At 36.9% G+C, this 22,476-nt stretch overlaps 2 protein-coding genes across 4 annotated transcripts; both read left to right on the plus strand.

Moving 5' to 3' along the window:
• The first annotated feature begins 4,717 nt into the window (after positions 1–4,717).
• Positions 4,718–6,762, plus strand: LOC111009524 (FCS-Like Zinc finger 8). 2 transcript variants are annotated; one of them, XM_022282617.2, is made up of 3 exons: positions 4,718–5,435; positions 5,512–6,359; positions 6,450–6,762. In XM_022282617.2, exons 2-3 carry the CDS (start codon positions 5,572–5,574, stop codon positions 6,520–6,522), a joined length of 861 nt encoding a protein of 286 aa, XP_022138309.1. In that variant the 5' UTR covers positions 4,718–5,435; positions 5,512–5,571; the 3' UTR covers positions 6,523–6,762. The 2 variants fall into 2 exon arrangements, with proteins under 2 accessions (XP_022138309.1, XP_022138308.1); XM_022282616.2 differs by having other exon boundaries at positions 4,737–5,435; positions 5,512–6,365.
• Positions 6,763–7,678: 916 nt separating this feature from the next.
• Positions 7,679–11,673, plus strand: LOC111009739 (folate-biopterin transporter 1, chloroplastic). 2 transcript variants are annotated; one of them, XM_088126214.1, is made up of 9 exons: positions 7,679–7,942; positions 8,162–8,409; positions 8,604–8,668; positions 8,747–8,909; positions 9,115–9,263; positions 9,362–9,616; positions 9,740–9,908; positions 10,021–10,113; positions 10,888–11,673. In XM_088126214.1, the coding sequence occupies exons 1-9, from the start codon at positions 7,873–7,875 to the stop codon at positions 11,185–11,187; spliced, it is 1,512 nt and encodes a 503-aa protein (XP_087982340.1). In that variant the 5' UTR covers positions 7,679–7,872; the 3' UTR covers positions 11,188–11,673. The 2 variants fall into 2 exon arrangements, with proteins under 2 accessions (XP_087982340.1, XP_087982341.1); XM_088126215.1 differs by lacking the exon at positions 7,679–7,942 and adding an exon at positions 7,950–8,064.
• Positions 11,674–22,476: the final 10,803 nt, after the last annotated feature.

Genomic DNA, 22,476 nt, shown 5'->3' on the forward strand with positions numbered 1-22,476 from the left:
TAATCCTCAGAGATTTGTTTTGCTTTTCCAACAAGTCCACCATTTATTATATTGTACAATTTCCTTAACTACACAAGAAAAAAAGCAGTTAATGGGTTCAAGGGAAGAAAATATTAATGTAGTTTCAATATAGTCAAAGTCAAGGCCAAGTCTTTAATGCGTGATCGATGAAATAAATGATAGATTAATGTGTATAACTATATAAAGCATCAATCACTTTCCAATTAAACATTGTATAATATAATGTTTGGTAAACATAGAGTTCTATTTTTTGATTTTTCTAGCGTATCATTGAAATTTATATTCTTTCATACATTTTATTATCATGGGTTTTCTTTTTTTTTTGGTCGATTGAACTTGTATTATTTCCACTTTCTTCAAAGATGATGTTTCTGTCTTCGGGATAAAAGTTAAAGAAAAAAAAACAATTCAAACCTATAATTTTTTTTCCTCAATAAAACAATATAAGACTCATGTAAATGTGAACTTATGATTTTCTCGTCGAAGATATATGTCTTGACTAGTTGAACTAAGTTCAAATTGATATGCCTTGACTAGTTGAACTAAGTTCAAATTGATAAATTCGTAATCTATTACAAAAGTTTAAGAACTTACTTACTTTTAATTTAGTTTAATTATTAATTTATAAAATTGAGATAATGGTAGAGATATAGATGAAAGTTATTGTCCTCGAAATTGAAGGGAAAAATATTCTCCATTCCCATTTCAGCCCTATGTGGGGGCGTTCCTTCCAAAAAAAAGTGACACCCCAACTTTTCCTTTTTCTTTTATTTTTTAAGTCTCTTTTTACCGACCTTTATTTATATTTTTTAATACAATGTGTGACATGAGAATTCAATTTATCGATATTTCAGTTGAAAATATATCTTAACAGTTGAACTATCTTCAAATGGATATTGTTCGTTTTTTCTTCGCATGGGTATATATATGAATCTTTTTTTTTATTAATCACTTATAAAATTATTGTCCCCTCCATTGCCTTTTATACATTCATTTATATTTGAATGGGTAATTCTTCACATTACATTCTAGGCGACCACGACTAAGTCGAAGTAGTTATATTCATAGCTCGTATCAGGGTGCAATGTCTAACTTCAACTTAAATTAGTATTTACATCAATGTGGTGTTGAGTTCAGTTAGAATTATTTCATGTAACTTCATCTTGGAATACAGCTATTTTACCATCAGTTGTTCCACGAGTGGGGTGGCACGTTGACCTCAGCCATCGACCGTATCGCATTAGTACTGTGCCTCTATTCGAATCGCCATCCATTTGTTAGAGTGCTTTGGAATGTTGTTCCACTCTCACGAAATGCAAATGTCTGAGAGTAGAGTATAAAAAGTGTTAATCTCTTACTCATGGATGTCGTAATTATGTTAATGCGAAACAACTTAGTTTAGTTCGACACTACCTCGATCTAAATACTAATAAAAGTATAGAAATTTGTTGGGTGTAGCACCCTACCATTACAAGTTTTCTATGCAGATTACCACCTCAATGGAAGTCATAGCACCTTCCTTTAATTTAGCAAGATTCATTTGTGCCAGACGTCGTGCATCAACAATTTGTTTTTCACTTTGCATACGCTTTTTCCATTTGTTTTGCACATATTTGTATCTTTGTTGATATATTAGTAGTATTATTATTCTTATAATGTAATCTTTGAAATAGTATCCTAGATAGACATGTTCCATGCTAGAATAAAGATTTGAGTATGAATGTAAAACTAACACCCTAGATTATTTGGTGAAAAATCACTTTCTTCCTCATAAATGCTTTGTCTGTGACTTTGCTTTTCTTTGTAACATGTCCAATTTAGAAATCACTATATTCCTATTTCTACTCTTTTAGTAAAAAATATTATTACTTTTGTGCATCCACCCTAAGATTTAAAAATTTTCAATTACCTACAAATTATATATATATATTCTACTACATTAAAATTGATGTTGCAGTTATATTAGAAAAGTTTTGTTGATTTAATAAGCAAATCACCCAAGTAGATAGTTAGCTAAACTAGCTAAAAGTAAATAGGTAAGTCAATAAGTGGCAGATAGTAATGTTGAAGTCTCAATTTTCATGTCAAACCGAACATAGCTCAAGTAGTTAAGGTACCTATCTCTGATCAAAAGGTTACGAGTTCAAACCCTCATCCTGACAATGTTGTACCGATTAGTTGAAGGTAGATTTCAGCATACACGTGGCAGACGATGAATGGATGCAAAATATGACAGTTAGATTTTACGGTAACCTTGGTAAAGTTGGTCAAATTCTTGATTCAACTAGTTAGATAAATAAAAAAATCGTAAAAAATATATAAATGAACAAATAAACAAAATGTTGACATATAATATGGCAATATACATATTATCTCAACATGTTGGTTAAAAAATGGAAAAATTTTTCAAGATTTAGGGACCTAATTAAATTTTGGTGTAATCTAGAGGCTGACCATCACTAAATAGATTTGGTGGTTAAACATTAAAGTTCATAAATTTAAACTTTTATCCTTTTTTATGTTTTCCTCGTTTTTTGGGAATTGGAAAATGCAAAATTAAAATATGATGAAAGCGTGGTGTGATTGGTTGGGTTAGTCACTGTGATCATGGGACATTATTGAGAGACTCAGGCTCATCTTTCCAACTGGGCCCCTCGATATTCTTCCGGCCCCCTAAAATTCCCATTGTGCCCCTGCGTTGACTCCCAGCTCTAGTACCCTCGCAGGGTAATACAGTCATTATGTGAGGTAGATAATGCCATAAAACTTCAGAAATAATAGTCAGAGAAATTAAATAACCGTGGGGGTGTGGAATAATGTGGGACCGGACCGGACCGGACCAAGAATCCGGCTCTTTAACTGGAGTTAAGTGGGGCCCGCTCTATTTTTTTTTAATTTTTTTTATTATTGTTATTTTTTTTAAGCAGCCGATGAGTCCGGGCTTGATGATGACGGGTCCCACGAGCCGGTCCGTGAACTTCCACCCGATTTTTAACTACGCCGCGGGTCCCACATCTCTCTTTCTCTTTACTTTAGCCGATTAGGCTCGCAGCTGAGCCGATAGAGCTAGGAGAGCCGACTAAGCCAAGCCGTTCTTTAAAAGAGTACCTTAAATAAATATTATACATTTTAAGCTAAATTACAAAAAATAATCCTTTGTTTCAAAAATATTTTTATCAAATTTTTTATATAAATTAAAAAAATCATTTTGGATAAACATCGGTTGGTATTATAAACAGGAAATTGACGGGGAAAATCTAGAATGACATGATAATGTAATTAATATTCCATTTCTAACGGAGAAATCTTCTTCCTTTATTATTAATTGAGCTTGTTTCTCCATTGTTTATTCAATTTTGTTCTAATCATTCTTTTAAAAAATTGATAGATTCTTCTATATTTTTTTGACTTAATCCACCTAAGCTTCTCTGTTAAAGGGTATTTTTAAAACGTTTATGAAATATTAAGAAAAGTATTGAAAGTTTTTAAAGGACGAGAGTATTTTTACTGGTATATTTTGCAATTTAGCCTATTTTAATATTTGTATCTTCAATTTGATGGAGTTAAAATCTTAAATTTCAAATTAACTTATTCAAATAAATACATTGGTAAAAAATTAGCTTTTTCAAGATAAATTTATTTTCATCAATAATATCTAAAAACTTACGAAACCAAAACATTTAAATTTATCAATGATATTGTTGTATCATTTAGAGAATTCAAAGTATTCATAAAAAGATATGTAATTTAAATTAAATGAGAGATTATTGGGTAGAAGTAGAATATATCTATCACTTTTAGATTTGTCAAATTTATAGTGAAATAAATATCTTTTTGCTTCTCCATCATATATATGTAGTAGCATAAAAGTCCTAGCAACACTAAATAATTTATCTATTTGAACCTAAAGAATACATGAAATAGCTACCACATAGATCTAATATCATGGAAATGGTAGCCACACTAAATTATTCATCTATTTAAACCAATAAATAGCTATCACATAGTAGCTAATTTTACGCATGCAATCAGAAACAAAAATATATAATTGATAAAAAAAAGATTAATAGCTATTTCAAATGGATTTTATGAGTTTCAATCAATTTTAATCTTCAAAAAATAAAATAAAAAATGCTATATATATTATAGTAATTTTTTTATTTCTCCGAATTTAGTATATATTATTATTTTAATACATTAATATGGGATGAGAGATTGAACCTAAAACCTTTATAGAATGAGTAAGATGTCTTGACTCGCAGTAAAAAGTTGCAATTTAATTCCTTACATTTTAACATTTTTTTTTTGTTGATCAAAGTTAAAATTAGGTAATGATAAGTTTACATAATATAATACTTAAGAGATGAATTAGGTCAGGTTAAAAACCAAAAGTATGGCTATTATTTTAGAAATTTAGAGGAGTTAGAAACTTATAAACATCATATCAAACATCGACCACCAAAGATGGTACAATTGAAAAATGTCAAAACACAATGAACTAATCTGAAACGTTTTAAACAACATATACTAAATTAAAGAAAACACTCAAACATTAGAGACTAAATCATAAGACTCGTACTAGAAACCAAACTCAAACTCCATACAACCAAAAGTATCATTTTTGAAACCGGATAATGTATAAACAATATCCAACCCTCTAGAATAAAGAGTATCACTTTTAACATCTCAACAACCAATTAAAAACTAAATATCGGTTTTGAAACTTTAGGATAAATCAATTCCAAACTCCCCAATCACTAAGTGTAACTTGAAAAAGAAACCATTGGATGCTATGGAAGCTAAAATGGTGAAGGCTAAGCCGAGGTGAGAGAATGGGTATTGTGAATTGTGTGAGGTAAGTGGGTGTATCCAGTTTATATATTCCCTCGCATCCTCCTCTTCCCCACATCACTTTCTCCATTTTCTCTCTGTTTCTTCTTCTTCTTCTTCTTCTTCTTCTTCTTCATCTTCAATTCCCACTGATTTCGACGCACACCCTCTTTCTGAACCAAAACAGAGGAGTTATTAATAAGTGCAAAGTGTAAAAAAAAATCCCACTATCTACCAAAAAGGGCCACCCAGAATGGAGAGAGTGAAAAACTGATCACTATTCGCCACCACTCTTTTTCTTTCTTCTTTTTCAATTTCACGGGAGCTTCAGCTTCTTCTGGTTTTTGTCGTTCTTCAATCTTTTTTTCGAGATGGCTACATTTTTCTGATTTTGGACATCTCAATTCTGTGCCACTGTTGCGGGAAAGACGGGGGATGGACGATCAAACTCCTCTCTCTCTTCATTTTCCTTTCTGTAGTTTCTAATTCCTTCTTCCCAAATGGAAGTCACCGAAGTTTTACCTAGAAATCGCATTCACTCCACCGGGGTTTCCGATCATCACCAGTTGTTGTTGTCTTCTCCGGTGAGTCCCTCAAGTTCGTTACACAATTTAATGGTGGAATTTCGTTTCTGATTTCTTCTTCGTGCTGTTGTTTCAGGCGGGTAGTGATTGATATTGAAGAATCAGATCTAGAAGTAGAGTTAGCAGGAGTGAAATTATGGCCGGTGGCGGTGGCGGTGGTGGTGGTGGTTTGATTTCTCCGACGAGCAATAATAGGAAATTGGGTTCGTCTTTCTTTGGTTCTCCCAGATTGTTTACGAGTTCTTCTTCAAAGGGGTTGTCGGAAACTGAGGCTGTGATGAGCCCGACTTCAATTCTCGAACCGTTTTTGGGTCTGAGAAATCCGTTGTGGGCGGAATCGAATTCGCCAAGAACACAAGTAACGGAGTCCAAACGGCCATGGGATTCGAAAGGGATTGGCCTCGGGATTGTAGATGCTCTTACGGAGGAGAAATCGGATCCAGCGCCCACAAAACCCGAGACCCGAATGGTTCTATTGGGATCTCAGTTGAAGATCCAAATCCCTCCTCTGCAACCGCCGTTCGTTTCTCCGGCCGACGAGTCCCCAAAATCCCCAGTGGAATTCGGGATCAAGACGAGGAATTCCCATCTGGGTTCCTTCTCCCCCGGCTCGTCTCTGTCGCCGGCGAAGAGATCAGCGTTTGGATCGTCCAGCTCCGGCCTCGAGACTCCGAATTCTCCTCGGGTTTTCGCCGGGTCTCTCTCCGCCGGCGAGATCGAGCTCTCCGAGGACTATACCTGCGTAATCGCCCACGGCCCGAATCCTCGCACCACTCACATATTCGGCGATTGCGTCATCGAGAGCGGCTGGTCCAGAAAAGAAAATGGGCTTTTCACAGATCGAACAAGTTTCTCCTCGGAAAATTTCCTCAGTTTCTGCTACCACTGCAAGAAGAATCTTGAACAGGGCAAAGATATTTACATGTACAGGTTCGAAACTCGAATTCTCCTGCATATTATAACTGTCAACCGTCATTAAATGACTTATAAATTCATCCGTTTAATCATTTTCAGAGGGGAAAAGGCATTTTGCAGCCATGAGTGCCGATACCAGGAGATGATGTTGGAGGAGGGAATTGACAATTGATAATTGATAAACTTGCCGATCAAAGCCATTTTTCCTGGGAAAAAAAAAGCAAGTTGTAAAATAACGGTGGGATTTTGATTCTTGGAAAATTTCCGGGGAAATTTTTCCATCTCTTCTTTGCTCTCTGTTTCCTCTCTTTTTGGCCTTTTTGTTAGAAGTACAGTGACAAGAAGGCTCTGATGAAGATGTAGAGTTGGAATTTTGTTGTAATGTTTAATTAGAGAATTGTATTTCCTTATACGTCCAGATTTTTTTTTTGCTTTTAATATTTCCAGTGGCGATGAAATGATGATGTGTATGGGTTTAATCTCCAATTTTTAATCAACTCCTAATTATGCAACTACCACTAATTACCTCATTAAAGTTGGATTATTTCTTTGCCTTCCACCATCTTTGACATATTCTCTAAATATAATTACACTAACTTTTCTCAAAACCATATTACTTTTTTCGTTGTCACTTTTAATAGTTATTTAAAATTCCTTTTATAATCACTCTCCTCTACTAAAAAGCTTATTGAGTGATTTTTCATAACAACGTTCTCGAATCTAAACTAGTTATGACATATATCTTGACTAAAAAGTTGTGGAAATTAGTTTTCACCTCACGTATTGGTATACTAAAAAAAATACCTTAACTATGTTTTAATTGAAAATTTATAAAATAATCTATTAATCACTTAATATACATTATTTTCAACTATTTATATGTGCATTTTCGAACTGTACTATTATGACATATAACTACTAGTCTACTTCCGTAATTTCAAATCTCTTTTACTAATGCAAAGTCGAGGGAAAAAACGGGTATAGATAAATATCTAATGCGCTCCTGTCGTGTTCATTATCGCTGCGATGGATGCCACAACTTTATATCTTGTGTTTTAAATTGAAATTCTCACCCTATCCATTGTAACTTTGTATAAATAAAGAAAAAAGAAAAAGGAAAAATTGATGAACTCCTAAAATTGAGGGGAAAAGAAAAACCACATTTTAAGAGCCCTAAAGGTATTCACTCATGGGCCCAAGAGTTTTAGCTAAAACGGGCCGAGGTCCAAGATCCAAAAAGCATTCCCAGCCCAAATCCACGGGGCAATATCGTCATTTGACTAAAAAGAAGAAAAAAAAATACTGGAGCACTTTGACCTTGAATGGATAATGTGATTAAGAAATGAAGTTGCAGAAATGGAAACTGGAAAGGGACAAGAACTTCAGATAAACAAGGGATAGTGATTGAGTTATTTTAATCGTACGGTTTCGTCCTCTTTCCCGATCCCTGCTCCACTAGATCTGCCGGCGGCACCGGCAGTGGCCCCATCTTCTGATGCGACGGGACCTACGTTAAAGCTTCATGTTGCTACCTGTTCCAACTACCCGATCCGATATGGAGGACGACGACACCGTCCCGATTTCCAACAATGGTAAGATCATCAATCACTCAACTCATTTCCGAGCATTATTCTGTTTATACCTGATTTCAATTCTTGCCGCCGAGGAATACGCATGCAACGTTTATTCATCTTATTTTGCTGAAAGAGAGCGAGTAATTGAGTCTGAATTTGATGCCATTGCTATGGTTGGATGAATCTTGAATATTCTTCGCGCTCAGCACTGGTTCTGTGGTTTATGTTTTGGTCCAGGTGTAGAAGAAGGGGAGCCGTTAATCTCTAGCGTGGATGGAGTGACGTCCTCTGGCAGTATTATTGCTTCTGTTCCGAGGACATTCGGATTCGGATACAGTTTGAGTGGCGTCAAATGCTTTGGTGTAGATTTAACTCCTGATAATGTTGCTGTGGCCATGGTGTATTTTGTTCAAGGAGTTTTAGGGCTTGCGAAGCTTGCTGTTAGTTTCTATTTAAAAGATGATTTGCATTTAGATCCTGCTGAGGTATGTAGTTTTTACATTCGTGTCTCTTTTCTGTTGAATTTAGAACTGGTAATGAACATTATCTTTGAATTTGTTGTTTCAATTTGATTGAAATTCATGTAAGCTGTTCTTCACATGGCTTAACTTCATCGTTTATGTTTTGCAGATGTTTTAAGAGCCTTAACTTAATTCTAACAAATTATGTATCTGACTAGACAGCTGTAATTTCTGGGTTCGCTGCATTACCATGGCTAATCAAACCTCTATACGGGTTTGTTAGGTATTAGTTCATCTCTCTCTCTCTCTCGCTCCATCCATTCCCCCGTTTGTTTTGGGAATAACTGATTGGTTATTGCAGTGACTCTGTTCCACTTTGTGGTTACCGAAGAAGATCATACTTGATTTTATCAGGGCTTCTTGGTGCATTCTCATGGAGTTTTATGGCCACCCTTGTTAGTAGCAAGTATGATGCTGCTATGTGTATACTTCTCGGATCTCTTTCTGTGGCGTTTTCTGATGTTGTATGTCTTTACTAATATTCTTTTGCTATCTTTTCATGTAAACACTTTGTTTCTCAGAAAATTCTCTTATTAATAAATGTAACAAAATTTTGGTAATTTCCGTTACTACCTACATTATTTTTTAGGAGAAATCGGCATATGAATTGACCCATGATTAGTTTCTTGCCGCTGAAACTCGCTTTGACTATACTTTACATTTATGTAGGTTGTAGACTCAATGGTGGTAGAGAGGGCTCGTGGTGAATCAGTAAGCATGTCTGGTTCGCTCCAGTCGCTATGCTGGGGATCATCTGCTTTTGGTGGAATTGTGAGTTCCTACTTTAGTGGCTCGCTGGTGGAATCTTATGGTGTAAGGTACTGTTTTTTTTTTTTTTTTTTTTTTTCTTTCACTTCACTGTAATTTTCCTTGTAGCAAGCATTGTGATTATGTTTCTTCAATTTGGATCTCTTAGGTTTGTGTTTGGAGTCACAGCCTTACTACCTTTGATAACATCAGCAGTTGCTGTTCTTGTTGAAGAACAGCCTGTTTGTGTCCCTGTAAATGGGTCCAATCTTCCTCCAGGTGCCTTGGGTTTTATTGAAACCTCAAAACAGCACATATTTAATTTATGGACTGCTGTAAGACAGCCAAATGTATATCTTCCCACACTATTCATTTTTCTGTGGCAGGCAACACCACAGTCAGACTCAGCCATGTTCTTCTTTGCGTAAGTGTAGTTTGCTATCATAGAACATGGTTATTATCTTTCACTTTGTGCGAAGTGTAGAGTTGAACAATCATTTTAAGGTTTTAATTACTTCAGATATGACATCAGTAAATTTTTTCTCAGCACAAATAAACTGGGATTCACCCCAGAGTTTCTTGGACGGGTTAAACTGGTTACATCAATTGCTTCCTTGGTTGGTGTAGCACTGTACAATGCGTTTCTTAAAAATGTTGCTTTGAGGAAAATTTTTCTAGTCATGTCAATAATTGGTTCAGCTCTCGGGATGACTCAGGTTGGAACAGTTTTACTTTCCCCTTATTTTATATTTTTCTGTTTCCTGATGCTATTTTAAATTAAAAGAACATTGGTGTCTGATTTCCATTATGTCTATGTGTGTGGCTCAGGTTTTTCTTGTTACTGGACTAAATCGAGAGTTTGGCATAAGCGATGAGTGGTTTGCTATTGGGGACTCTTTAATCATCACAGTTCTTGGTCAGGTAGTATGTTTTTCCTCAAGTGTCACACCTCTGTCCTCAATCTTGAATGCAAATATTTTCAAGGATAAAAATACTTTTTCACTTCATATTGCATATCAGCATATGCATAGTAAGACAGAGAAAGAGGGAAAGTGGAACGGGAAAACTCCATGCTCAAAGAAGGCCCGGGGCGTCTGCAAAATGCCTATTTATAGAGGCCAATTATAAGCATAATAGAAAATATAATTCCAAAGATAAGGAAATTATTTAAATTGTAATATTAGAAGATGTCTAAATTCTAAAATAATTGGAAATAATATTCCTTGATGTGCATCACTTTGGCTTATTCTTTATGTCGAATTCAGCCACATGCTTGAATAATGTGGCTCTTTTGCTATGGAACACTAATCAAGGAGAAGAAAAGACAAAAGGGATCGTAATTGGTTGTGCAAGAGAAGAAAGAACACGTTTATAGACGGCTTTTTTACCATAGTTCAGACAAAGGAGAGTTCTATGAAAATATAAAGAAAGATTTCCCACAACAAAAGATCCAACATTATTTCAAGCATGTGTTCCTTGTATGCGTAAACAATTTATTATCATTCTGTCCATTCCCCATATTCTTCTTGTCGTGGCACAAAGCACTTGTTCTCTCTTTTAACATCTTTTCATAATTTCTGAAAATAGAAGTCATATTTGGTTCTAGTTGCCACTCATGAGCCTTCTTTTATTTTCAAAAACCTTTTAGTCGCTTTCTTGTGGTTGTCTGGCTTCATTCTTTGAGTCATTTTTCAGGCCTCATTCATGCCGGTTCTCGTGCTAGCTGCAAGAATATGTCCGGAGGGGATGGAGGCCACCCTTTTTGCAACTCTCATGTCTATATTTAACGGAGGTAGTCTTGTTGGAGGTTTGATAGGTGCTGCTTTGACACAGATCTTTGGTATCACTAAAGATAGATTTGATAATTTAACCTCTCTAGTAATCCTGTGCAATCTGAGCTCACTGTTGCCTTTGCCCCTCCTTGGCCTTCTTCCGGAGGAAGGCCCTGATATCAACTCAAAAGAGAGCCCAGATATAGAAATGAAATCTATCTAAGTTTGAAAAACTGGTTGATACAGAAGAATCAAAACAATTCATGGGTTGCGGAACATTTTTGGCGACCAGAATCAAATAGATTATTGGAGAATGTGACTGATTACAATTCAGATTTTGCAGTTCACATGGTGGTGGGTCCTGCTGTTTGCCATATACTCTGAATTCCAGAAATCTTCCCGTTGAATCGTCAAACCAGAACCGTGCCAAGTTGCTGGGCAGCCACGATTCGATGGTACACTGCTACTGGATTTTAGTGCATGTTGGTATTCCGCTGCTTTTTAGATGTTTTTTTGGAACAAAAAATCAATGAACAAGTGTTTTATTATATGTTAGATGAGAGTGGAGACTGCAGTGTCCTATTTCTTGAGATTGATCTAAGCAGGAGCGGAAGGGAAATAAAATTATATAAAAAGTTACAAGGGTCTGTTTGGATCTTGATCTGAAACAAGTGATTCAATGAAAAATAGAGTTTTGTTCTATGTTTCAGATATGTGTTTGCTAGCCGATATGAAAATTGAGTGGGTCGTTGCCAACGAAATATTTAGTTCAATATTTTATATAATTATGTACTTTTGTATTTTAAAGTTAATTTGAAAGCACTGAAAATATTTTCAGAATTTTCACTATTTGGATCATAACACTTTTTTTGAATTAATTTGATTTGATTTGATAGAATCAAAAAACTTTTGCTGAATTAATTTGATGATTTAATTTGAAAGAAACAAAATCTAAATTGAAAGACCCTAAATTTTAAGTATTTCTTTATGATTTACCTCCTAAATTCGGACTCTTTTGATCTTATTTAAAAAGTCGATGATGAAAATGTTGAGGCAATTTTATGAGAATGTAAATACAAATGCGGATGAATACTTCTAAATGAAAAAAGAATCATAACAAAAATTTAATTTATTAAATAAGCATTTCACATTTCACATTTTTTATATAAGTTAAAATTATTAATAATATGTTAATTGATATTATGTTTATATATACACAGATACATACATATATCATTTTATATTTTGTTGAAGTCACATTAATTTTTTTTGACCCAGTATCTTGACCCTTAACTAACAAAGCATTTTAAATATTAGACATTTTGTCCGGGGAGAAGCTACATTGATACATGTAAATGTTGATGGTCGACGAAAATTCAATAGGGACGGGAAGTTTGTTAGGCATATGATAAATGTATTAAATAAGTAGAAGTTTGATTAATGAATCTTTTTTTTAATAAATATATAAGAGGGGCCCAAGTGATATTATGTGTTATGGAGAACGAAAATGACCCGAAACGAGACAAGGAGTTGAAGTCTGATTGGGGAAGACCGGCCTGGGACATAACGGGCCGGCCAAAAGAGTGACCTAACGCCGGGGCAGAGAACGAGGAAAGCGACCAGAGGGAAGCCCACTGAGCCACGAAGGGCTCGGCCCCGACCCGGTGCTCGGTCCCGACCCGGGGCTCGGCCCCGACTCGGGGCTCGGTCCAGAGCTGTGCTCGGCCCACGGCCCAGCCAGTGATCCCCCGTCTTCGATCGACGATGTCGCCCCGGCCCTACAACGGTGAATTAGGGTTAGCTACGGAAGATTCTGGAACAACTTCACGCTATAAGTATTGATCCAGCCTTAGAGGTATAGGGGGAAGAGAGTTGACTACATTTACGTTATTCTCTTGCTAACTTAAGCATCGGAGCCCGTGTGACTAGAGTCACACCGGTTTAGCTCGATTTGATTTTGCAGGTACTAGTCCCGGATCAACAAGTTTGGTGGATGCGAGGTAGTGAACCGGAGGACCGAAATCCACGCATCAACAATTGGCGCCGTCTGTGGGAACGATACGGCAAAACGAGTTTCGTCGAAGCAAAATCCCGATCTGAGGTGAAATTTCGATCCAAGGCGTGTAGGGTGCAGTGGCCGACCATTCAGGCGAGGTAGGACGAAGCCCTGATCATCGACTTGGTCCGAAAGCGACATGAATCCTGATGAGAGCCATCGGTGCTTCGAAGAGAAGAGCCTGAAAGAAGCGGCTGATCATTTAGATGAGGCAAGACCGAGCCCTGATCGTCAACTTAATCCGACCACCCTTGACGGGGGAGAACCAGTGTCGAGCCTGAATAAAGCGACAGACCTCTCGGGAAAGGCGAGGCCGAGCCCTGGTTATCGACTTAATCCGACCACCCTTGATAAGGGAGAACCAGTGGCGGGCCTGATTAAAGCGACAGATCTTTCGGGAGAGGCAAGACCGAGCCCTGGTCATCGACTTAATTCGACCACCCTTGACAGGGGAGAACCAGCTGAAGAGGTAGAATCTGTCCCTCTGACAGCCGAAGATCGACGGGTCAACATCGGAACCAAGTTGGGGAGTGAGGAAAGAGAAAGCCTTATAAACTTCCTCAGAAGCAACGCTGATGTGTTTGCATGGTCACCGGAGGACATGCCGGGAATCGACCGAGTAGTTATGGTACATCGACTCAACGTCGACGAGAGCTGTAAGCCAGTGAAACAGAAGCGTCGCACGTTCAACCAAGAAAGGAACGAGATTGTAGCTGAACAGGTGGATGAGCTACTAAAAACAGGCTTCATTCGGGAAGTACATTATCCCAGTGGATATCCAACGTGGTGCTGGTAAAGAAGCCAAACGACAAATGGAGAATGTGCATCGACTTCACGGATCTAAATAAGGCCTGTCCAAAGGATTCTTTTCCTTTGCCTCGAATAGATCAACTGGTTGATGCCACTGCAAGACATGAAAGATTGAGTTTCATGGATGCCTACTCTGGATATAATCAAATCAAGATGCATGTACCGAATCAGGAGAAAACTTCTTTTGTCACGAGTCGAGGCTTGTATTGCTACACCGTGATGCCGTTTGGATTAAAGAATGCAGGTGCAACCTACCAACGAATGATGAATCAGATGTTTGCAGCCTTAATCGGCAAAAATATGGAAGTTTACGTAGACGACATGCTGGTAAAGAGTCGAAAGAACGAGCGACACGAGGAGGATTTGGCAGAAGCGTTCGACATCTTGCGAAAGTACAAGATGAAGTTGAATCCCACCAAATGCACGTTTGGAGTGACCTCAGGCAAGTTCCTGGGATTTTTAGTGCACCAAAGGGGAATCGAAGCCAATCCAGATAAGATCAAAGTTGTTCTGGGGATGGATCCACCTAAAACTCTAAAGCAGCTGCAGGGACTCAATGGAAGGATAGCAGCACTCGACAGATTCGTTAGCCGTTCCACTGACAAGTGCCTACCATTCTTCAAAATCTTAAGGAAGAAAGGACAATTTGAATGGACGGAAGAGTGCGAGGCTGCCTTTAAGGAGCTGAAACAGTACCTAGGGGCAGCTCCACTCCTCGCAAAGCCGATCGTGGGTGATGAGCTCTATTTATACTTAGATGTATCCAGCACTGCGGTGAGTTCCACGTTAATAAAGGAAGAAGATGGACGACAATCCCCAATTTACTACACAAGCAAAGCAATGGTAGATGCAGAACTTAGATACCCACCAATGGAGAAGCTGGCATTGGCACTGGTCACTTCAGCTCGGAGACTACGCCCGTATTTCCAAGCTCACAAAATAATGGTCCACACCAACTTTCCCTTACGACAGATCTTACAAAAGCCAGACACTTCTGGACGACTGGTAAAGTGGGTTGTAGAGCTCAGCGAGTACGACATTCACTATAAGCCAAGAACTGCCATGAAAGGGCAGGTTGTGGCAGACTTCATAGCGGAATTAACACCAACAGAGCCTCAAGTATATAGTATCGACCCACAAGTGGTTGAGGAAGAACAACTCTGGACACTCTACGTAGATGAGTCCTCAAATTTTCGGGGATGCGGGGCAGGACTCCTACTAATCTCTCCAGATAAAGAAAGATTTGAATATGCGCTGCGATTCAACTTTCATGCATCCAACAACGAAGCCGAGTACGAAGCTCTACTAGCACGACTAAAAGTGGCCAGGTACGTTGGGGTCAGGAACATACTAATACTTAGTGATTCACAGCTGATTGTGGGTCAGGTGAAAGAGGAGTTCCAGGCTAGAGAACCGCGAATGGCGAAATACCTTTCACAGGTAAGAAACCAGCTCGACCAGTTCTCAAAATATGAGATTCAACAAATTCCACGTGCTCAAAACGTCAACGCCGATGCGTTAGCTCGACTAGCTGCGGCTTATGAAACCGACTTAGGCAGAACTGTACCGGTCGAGATTCTACCCGAGCCAAGCATAGAAGCTCAGGAAGCCATGGATATCGACAATCAAGGGCAACCAGAAGAAAACTAGAAGAGCCCTTTGATCAAATATTTGAAAGATGGGATCCTGCCTACTGAAAAGATAGAGGCCCAGCAGTTACAACGACGAGCGGCCAGATATGTGCTTAAAGATGACAATCTGTACAAAAGAGGCTACTCGTTGCCGCTTTTAAAATGTCTAACGCCCGATGAAGCCGACTACGTCATGAGAGAGATACATGAAGGTGTTTGTGGGAGCCATTCTGGAGCACGATCCCTAAGTCACAAAATAATTCGACAAGGGTACTACTGGCCGACCATGCTGAATGACACGAAGCAATTCACCAAAAAATGCGACAAATGCCAACGGTTTGCAACCGTACCTAGACAACCGCCAGAGCCTCTGACAAGCATAATGAGTCTTTGGCCCTTTGCTCAGTGGGGAATAGACCTTATAGGGCCTCTCCCACTAGGAAAGGGCCAGACCAAATTTGTAGTAGTGGTAGTCGACTATTTTACTAAGTGGGCCGAAGCCAAAGCCCTAGTGACAATTACAGAGAAAAAGGTCACCGACTTCATCTGGAAGAACATAATTTGCCGCTTCGGAATACCTTACGCCTTATCAGTGATAATGGGAAGCAGTTCGACAATGCTGCCTTTCGAGAATTTTGTAGGGAGTTGGGCATTAAGCACATCTGTTCCACGGCAGCACATCCGCAAGCTAATGGGCAGGTTGAAGCAGTCAACAAAATTATCAAAAGAACTCTGAAGACCAGATTAGAAAAGCTCAAAGGGTTGTGGGCAGAGGAACTTCCCAACGCATTATGGGCATACAGAACGACACCTTGTACTTCGACAGGAGAAACGCCATTTTCATTATCATTTGGCTCTGAGGCGGTAGTGCCAGTCGAGATCGAACTCCCCTCCCCAAGGGTAGAGCAGTTCACTCTACTTGACAACAACGGATCCGTAAAGCTCAACCTCGACCTATTAGAAGAACATCGAGAAACAGCACGACTACGAACGGCTGAATACAAAAATCGAATAGCTTGATACTACAACTCGAAGGTCAAGCAACGTGACTTTAGAGAAGGTGATCTGGTGTTAAGAAAGGTTATGCCCAATACAAAAGATTCAACTAGCGGTGCGCTCGGGCCAACATGGGAGGGCCCATACAAAGTCACTAAAGTGGTGCGAATAGGCACTTATGCTTTAGAAGACCAGCGGGGGAAGGCCTTACTACACCCGTGGCACGCCCAACACCTCAAAAGATACTACCACTAGTTCGACATATTTCTGGACATTTTTATGTTTCTCCATTATTTGGACCAACTAAGCTTATTGTAACCAAATCTTCGACATGACGATTTTCCTACTAATAAAGTATTCGACGTTCGACGTGATACTTGAGTTCTTATGTTCATTCTGAAATAAATTTCTCAAGCAGGGGGCATCATATAAATATCTACATATCTACGACCAATCAAGGAACTCAAAATTGGGACGGACCTAGAAGCAGGCCGATAAGCTGAAAGCCAATCAGGGAAACCAGGGAAAAGAATCTCGAGGTGCTGAGAAAGGCATGCGTACGGGCCCAGCAAGGTTAAAACAGAAAACAGGCAAGCCTAACCGATCAACGAAACCCACGGGTAGAAAATCATATGGCAAAAGCCAAAATAGGTTAAAAACCCGAGGGTGTTGATTTAACTGGGGGTAAAAAACCGGTAGAAGCCAAATATGTTAGAAACCTAAGGGTACCGACTAAACTCAAGGTATAAAGGCCACTGGCAAAAGCCAAGTGGGTTAGAAACCCGAGAGTAAACCCTGAGGTATAAAACATGGGCAAAAGCCAAATAGGTTAGAAACCCAAAGGTATCGACATTAGTTCTGTTAAAGTTAGATCCCAAGGCCAAAATGGTTTAAACTCAGATGAGAATAAAACCAGGCTCAAGAGACTTGATTATGGTCAACGAAAATTGGAAAAACTTCCAATTCATGAATAGTATCGACAAGTTCAAGGTACAAAACCAGTGGCAGGAACCAAGTACTAAGATCCAAAATTGGATCAAAAGCTTTTGGTAGAAGCCCTGTGCGTTAGCAACCTTCCCATTTTTAGCCACTGATATACAATGATCTCGTGGTAACGACAAAGCGACAAGTACTCTCAAAACAAAGATCATTACACAATTATTCGTCTTCTGTTTTGAGAGTGGGGGCCATTGTTATGGAGGACGAAAATGACCCGAAACGAGACAAGGAGTTGAAGTCTGATTGGGGAAGACCGGCCCGGGACATAACGGGCCGGCCAAAAGAGTGACCTAACTTCGGGGCAGAGAATGAGGAAAGCGACCAGATTGAAGCCCACTGAGCCACGAAGGGCTCGGCCCACGGCCCAGCCAGTGATCCCCCGTCTTCGATCGACGATGTCGCCCAGGCCCTGCAACGGTGAATTAGGGTTAGCTACAGAAGATCCTGGAACAACTTTACGCTATAAGTATTGATCCAGCCTTAGAGGTATAGGGGGAAGAGAGTTGACTACATTTACGTTATTCTCTTGCTAACTTAAGCATCGGAGCTCGTGTGACTAGAGTCACACCGGTTTAGCTCGATTTGATTTTGCAGGTACTAGTCCCGGATTAACAAGTTTGGTGGATGCGAGGTAGTGAACCGGGGGACCGAAATCCACGCATCAACATTATGAATACAGGAAAAACCACACGGTTTGATGATTAATAATGTCCTAGCTACTTAAAAAAACAACACCGATGTTTGATTACTAACCATGTCTTAATTATCTGCCAACTCGAATACAAAATATTATAATAATAATAATAATGTCGTCTTATCCATTGGAAGATGAAGGTGGTAAAATTCCTCGTTTCACTTATTTAGAACTCGATCTTTTTTTCTTAAATCAAATGTTATTTATTGACAACTGTTTTAGAGTTGTGTGACAAATTTAGTCTTTAATAATTATCATTTTTTTAATGTATAAATATTCTTCTCAACTTTTTCAATTCCCATAACTAAATTATGACATGATATATATCTATTGGAAAAATGTCAAGTGAATTAACCCAATATAGATAAATTGATAATAAAAGAAAGCAGATAACTTAAACACACCTTAAAAAAACGTCCCAAAAAAGGGAAGCATCAAATACGTTTTAATTGCTAAAATAAATACAGTTTAGGATAATTGACATATATCATCTACCGATAGGTTTTGAGTTCGACCCCACCCCACAGGTGGTATAAAAAAAATAAATTACATTTTAATTAATTAAATGTAAACATTAATTCTTTTAAATATTTGCAAATATGCTAAATGATAATTGATAGCATTATAATTTTATGCTTATGAGTTGGATTGGATATGAGTGTGAACAAAAAGAAACCCTTAGAGGAAGGGTATTTCGGCTTAATTAATGGGAGAATGGCATGTGGGGTGCCATGTGAAGAAATATTTTCATTAATTTCTTGAACAAACTTCACCTAACAAGGGAAAAAAAAAATTCTAGAACGTAAACATGTGATTAAAATGTCTATCTCTTCTCTATTCAGGTCGAGGTTCAATCGTTTTTCTTTTAATAAAACAAAACAAAACAAAATTTCAAAGTATTTATTTAATAATGATTTTGTCTCTAGGGTAGGCTTTGGCATGACTTGTAGAATAGAAAGAAATTTACTTAGTTAGTTCAAAGTACTTTTCAAATTTTGAAATGTGTCTTAGTTATACACTCAAAAAGTGGCTGTATAAAAGATATATTCACAAAATATTAGTATCAAAGGTTATATTTAAATTTAGTAGAGAACTCTATCCTTTACGGTTATTCTACTTTTTTGTTTTTACCAATCTAAACCAAATCAAATCATTTTGAGCGAGTAAATATTGATTCATGGTTCAGTTTCACGAACTATAAAATTAAAACTTAATTGGTTATTTCAATATTGTCAGTCACATGTTGGTTTCTCATTTTTCTTAACTTGATAGGTTAGTTTGATATTAGTTTTCGCTAAAACTTCAGTTGAATCCATGAACACGTACTCTCTTTTTTTTTTAAGTAAACAAAAAAGTCGAGAGATATGTTTAATTTATATTACATATGAATAATTAATTAGATGATGAGGTGTAAGACAAAGAAAAGCCAAACACTTTCTACCGCCACTTGGGTTGCCGGACATCCACCGGACAACCATTTAGTTGTCTGAAATGGATGACGTTTTTGACCCTATTGTTTACATTTTGTGCCAAACTAGGGCTTCTCACCAACCCCACATGCTTTTGCCTTCATTTCAAACTCCAAAAATTCAATTTTGGTGCCTTAACTTGTCCTACTATTAGTAATTTTCTTTAAAAGTCGTAGGTTCAAATTCATACTTTTATTTGAATGGTTGTTTAAGATGTTTTCTCTCTCGACTACAAAGATATGAGGATGAGAATTTGAACATCCTACTGGTACTTTGACTAGTTGAATTATGCCACATGTTATCGGTTGCCTAAAATATCTATTTTTGAGTAAAGAAAATTGTGATGCCCCAGTAGAAATGAGGAATGCATAGATGAACCGGTATCACATCTGAATAAGATGAATCTTGAGATGATCATGGAAGCATGACTAGGAAGGCGTAAAAGAATCGATAATTACTATCTATACTAAAAAGGTGCACCTTTCTTTTCAAGTAAAGACGCAGGAGAATATGGAGCAATTAGGTGTCGAATATGGATTTCGAATCTTGGACCTGAAGCATTGCAAAAACGTATATATAACTGTTTTCCTCCTTACCTCATATTTTGACTAGAAGGTTTTTGATACTTTGGTCAGATACAATTTTTCTCTCTTAACTGATGTGACATGATTTTGGAGAAAGGGTGTGAATTTGGACACAATTGTGATAACATTTCTAATTTCTTGAAAAACTTTTTATTTATATAAAATTTTAAATTTTATTTTCAAGCATTGGCATGATCATGAGATCAGGCCTAAAACCCTAGGTAATTAAGCCATAAACATGCATGTGCAATGAACCAAATATTCTTTGGAAATTAAAATTCCTATAGTTAGGGCTAATCTTGAATAATGCACAAAGCAAATAATATTTAATGCAAAAGGTAAAGTGGCTAAGCAGAAGATTATGGTGGGGAACCACCTTTTGTATGGCTTAATTACTAATTTATAGAAAAAAGTACACTTTTTAATTCCAATAATGTCAACTCAAGGGAACATTTATTGCTAAAATGTAACCACTCCCATTTATTATTTTTGGGTTCTTTTCAACTTTATTTTTTCTTTTTGCCCTTTTGTGATAGTATTTTATGTTATATATAAGAATTAAACAGTAATTTTAGTTTATGTTTTCAAATGATATGATATTTAAAAAAAAATTCAATTTATTGTGCATATCTAACATAGTTTAATTGGTTAAGACATGTATTTTCGATCGGTTCGAATTTCCATCTTCACATATTGTTTAATTTAGGGGAAAAAAAAAGAAAAAAATAGAGTTAATTTTTTTAGATAAAACCAAAAGTATAAAGACTCACATGAAAAAATTTACCAATTATATATATCCAAAAGATAATTTAATATCTGAAATTTATTTGTAGATGAATTGAAAAATTTTCACTCTACAATTTTGCGAGGGCACAAATATTACTCTACATGTGAAAGTATGCTATAAAATTATTCCTACCTTTCCTTTCAAATTATAAATTCTTCCAAAAAAAATTCTGTTAACTTAATAAAAAAAACTTATTTTTTATCCAAACAAGGTTAGAATTTTTCTTTCAGTATAAAAATTACAAAACTAAGATACAAAATCTTAAAATATTACATAATACATCTATATTTTCAGTTGGAGTATAATTCAACTGATTAAAATACGGTCTATATCCGATCAAGAAATCACGTTTATTAAAAAAAATGTATGCTGCATACATTATATATCTATAATTCATATTTGACAGTGAAAGGGGAAAATTAATTTATCATGGAAAGAGAGAGAAACTCAATATATTAATTAATTGGGAATAATCCACACATTAATTCAACTTGTATATTGCTTAAAATTCAGAAACATATTGATGAAGATCAAATTAATTGTGGGGATTTGATATGATATCTTTTTATGTGCTTACAGAAAAATTCCAGTTGGGGTAATAATTAAAAATGCCATTTAATTTTGCATTAAAGAACACAGCAGCGGCCGGAGTGGGTGTACTTTTGCTCCTCCTACCAACGCCGCCACCACCTCAACCACCACCAGAATCCATTAAACCCACCAGATTTCAGAATATAATAATAATGTTACATTTAATTTAATTTTATCATTTCATTTGTCTACGAGATGGAGACATGTATTGGGGTCGAAAGGTATGCAAACAGAGTCTTACATTGATTAGGGAATGACGTGATGCATGGTATATAAGAGAAGACAATGATCTTTATTGGTACGATACAAAATCGTGAGAGCTACTAATGTAGAGATATTTAAGGTATGTTATCCTTAACAACGAGAGGAAGAAAATCAAAATTTTGATTTTAAAAAATTTGTCATATTTCCAAATATATAAAATGTTTTTTCTGATTAAAAACATTTGGATTGAATTTTTTTCTATTGTGATCTCTACAAAGATCTTTCATGTAAAATACTTCTTGTAATTGTTGTTACACTGTTTTCCGTATTCGATTATAAGAATCCACTAACGTAAGAAATCTAAGAAGTAGGGACATAATATTCTTTTCTTTTTAATATTACAATATAGGAGGTGAAGATTTAAACTTACAATTTATTGATCGGAGATGAGAACTTTAACGTACAGTTGAGTTATATTTAGTTTGCGGTGGATATGGAGTTATGAAGTTACGTAGAATTAAATTTCATTGACAGAACAAATATAGTTCAGTGGTAATTGACATATATTTCCAACCAAGAGGTTGTAAGTTCGATCCCTCACCCCATGATGTACTTAAAAAAGATCATTTATATTTTACAAACATGATCAACTTTTCATAAATGCTTCCGATTTAATCTAGGTGCTTTGAAT

This window comes from Momordica charantia, assembly GCF_013281855.1.
Source record: "Momordica charantia cultivar OHB3-1 chromosome 7 unlocalized genomic scaffold, Mcharantia_2.0 BLBB01000007.1, whole genome shotgun sequence".
NCBI classification, from domain to species: Eukaryota; Viridiplantae; Streptophyta; class Magnoliopsida; order Cucurbitales; family Cucurbitaceae; genus Momordica; species Momordica charantia.

Coding starts and splice junctions, on each gene's coding strand:
- LOC111009524 (XM_022282616.2), top strand. CDS start 5,572: ATGGCCGGTGGCGGTGGCGGTGGTGGTGGTGGTTTGATTTCTCCGACG. Junction 6,366..6,449: donor AAAGATATTTACATGTACAG/GTTCGAAACTCG, acceptor AATCATTTTCAG/AGGGGAAAAGGCATTTTGCA.
- LOC111009739 (XM_088126214.1), top strand. CDS start 7,873: ATGTTGCTACCTGTTCCAACTACCCGATCCGATATGGAGGACGACGAC. Junction 8,669..8,746: donor CCTCTATACGGGTTTGTTAG/GTATTAGTTCAT, acceptor TGGTTATTGCAG/TGACTCTGTTCCACTTTGTG. Junction 10,114..10,887: donor TCATCACAGTTCTTGGTCAG/GTAGTATGTTTT, acceptor GTCATTTTTCAG/GCCTCATTCATGCCGGTTCT.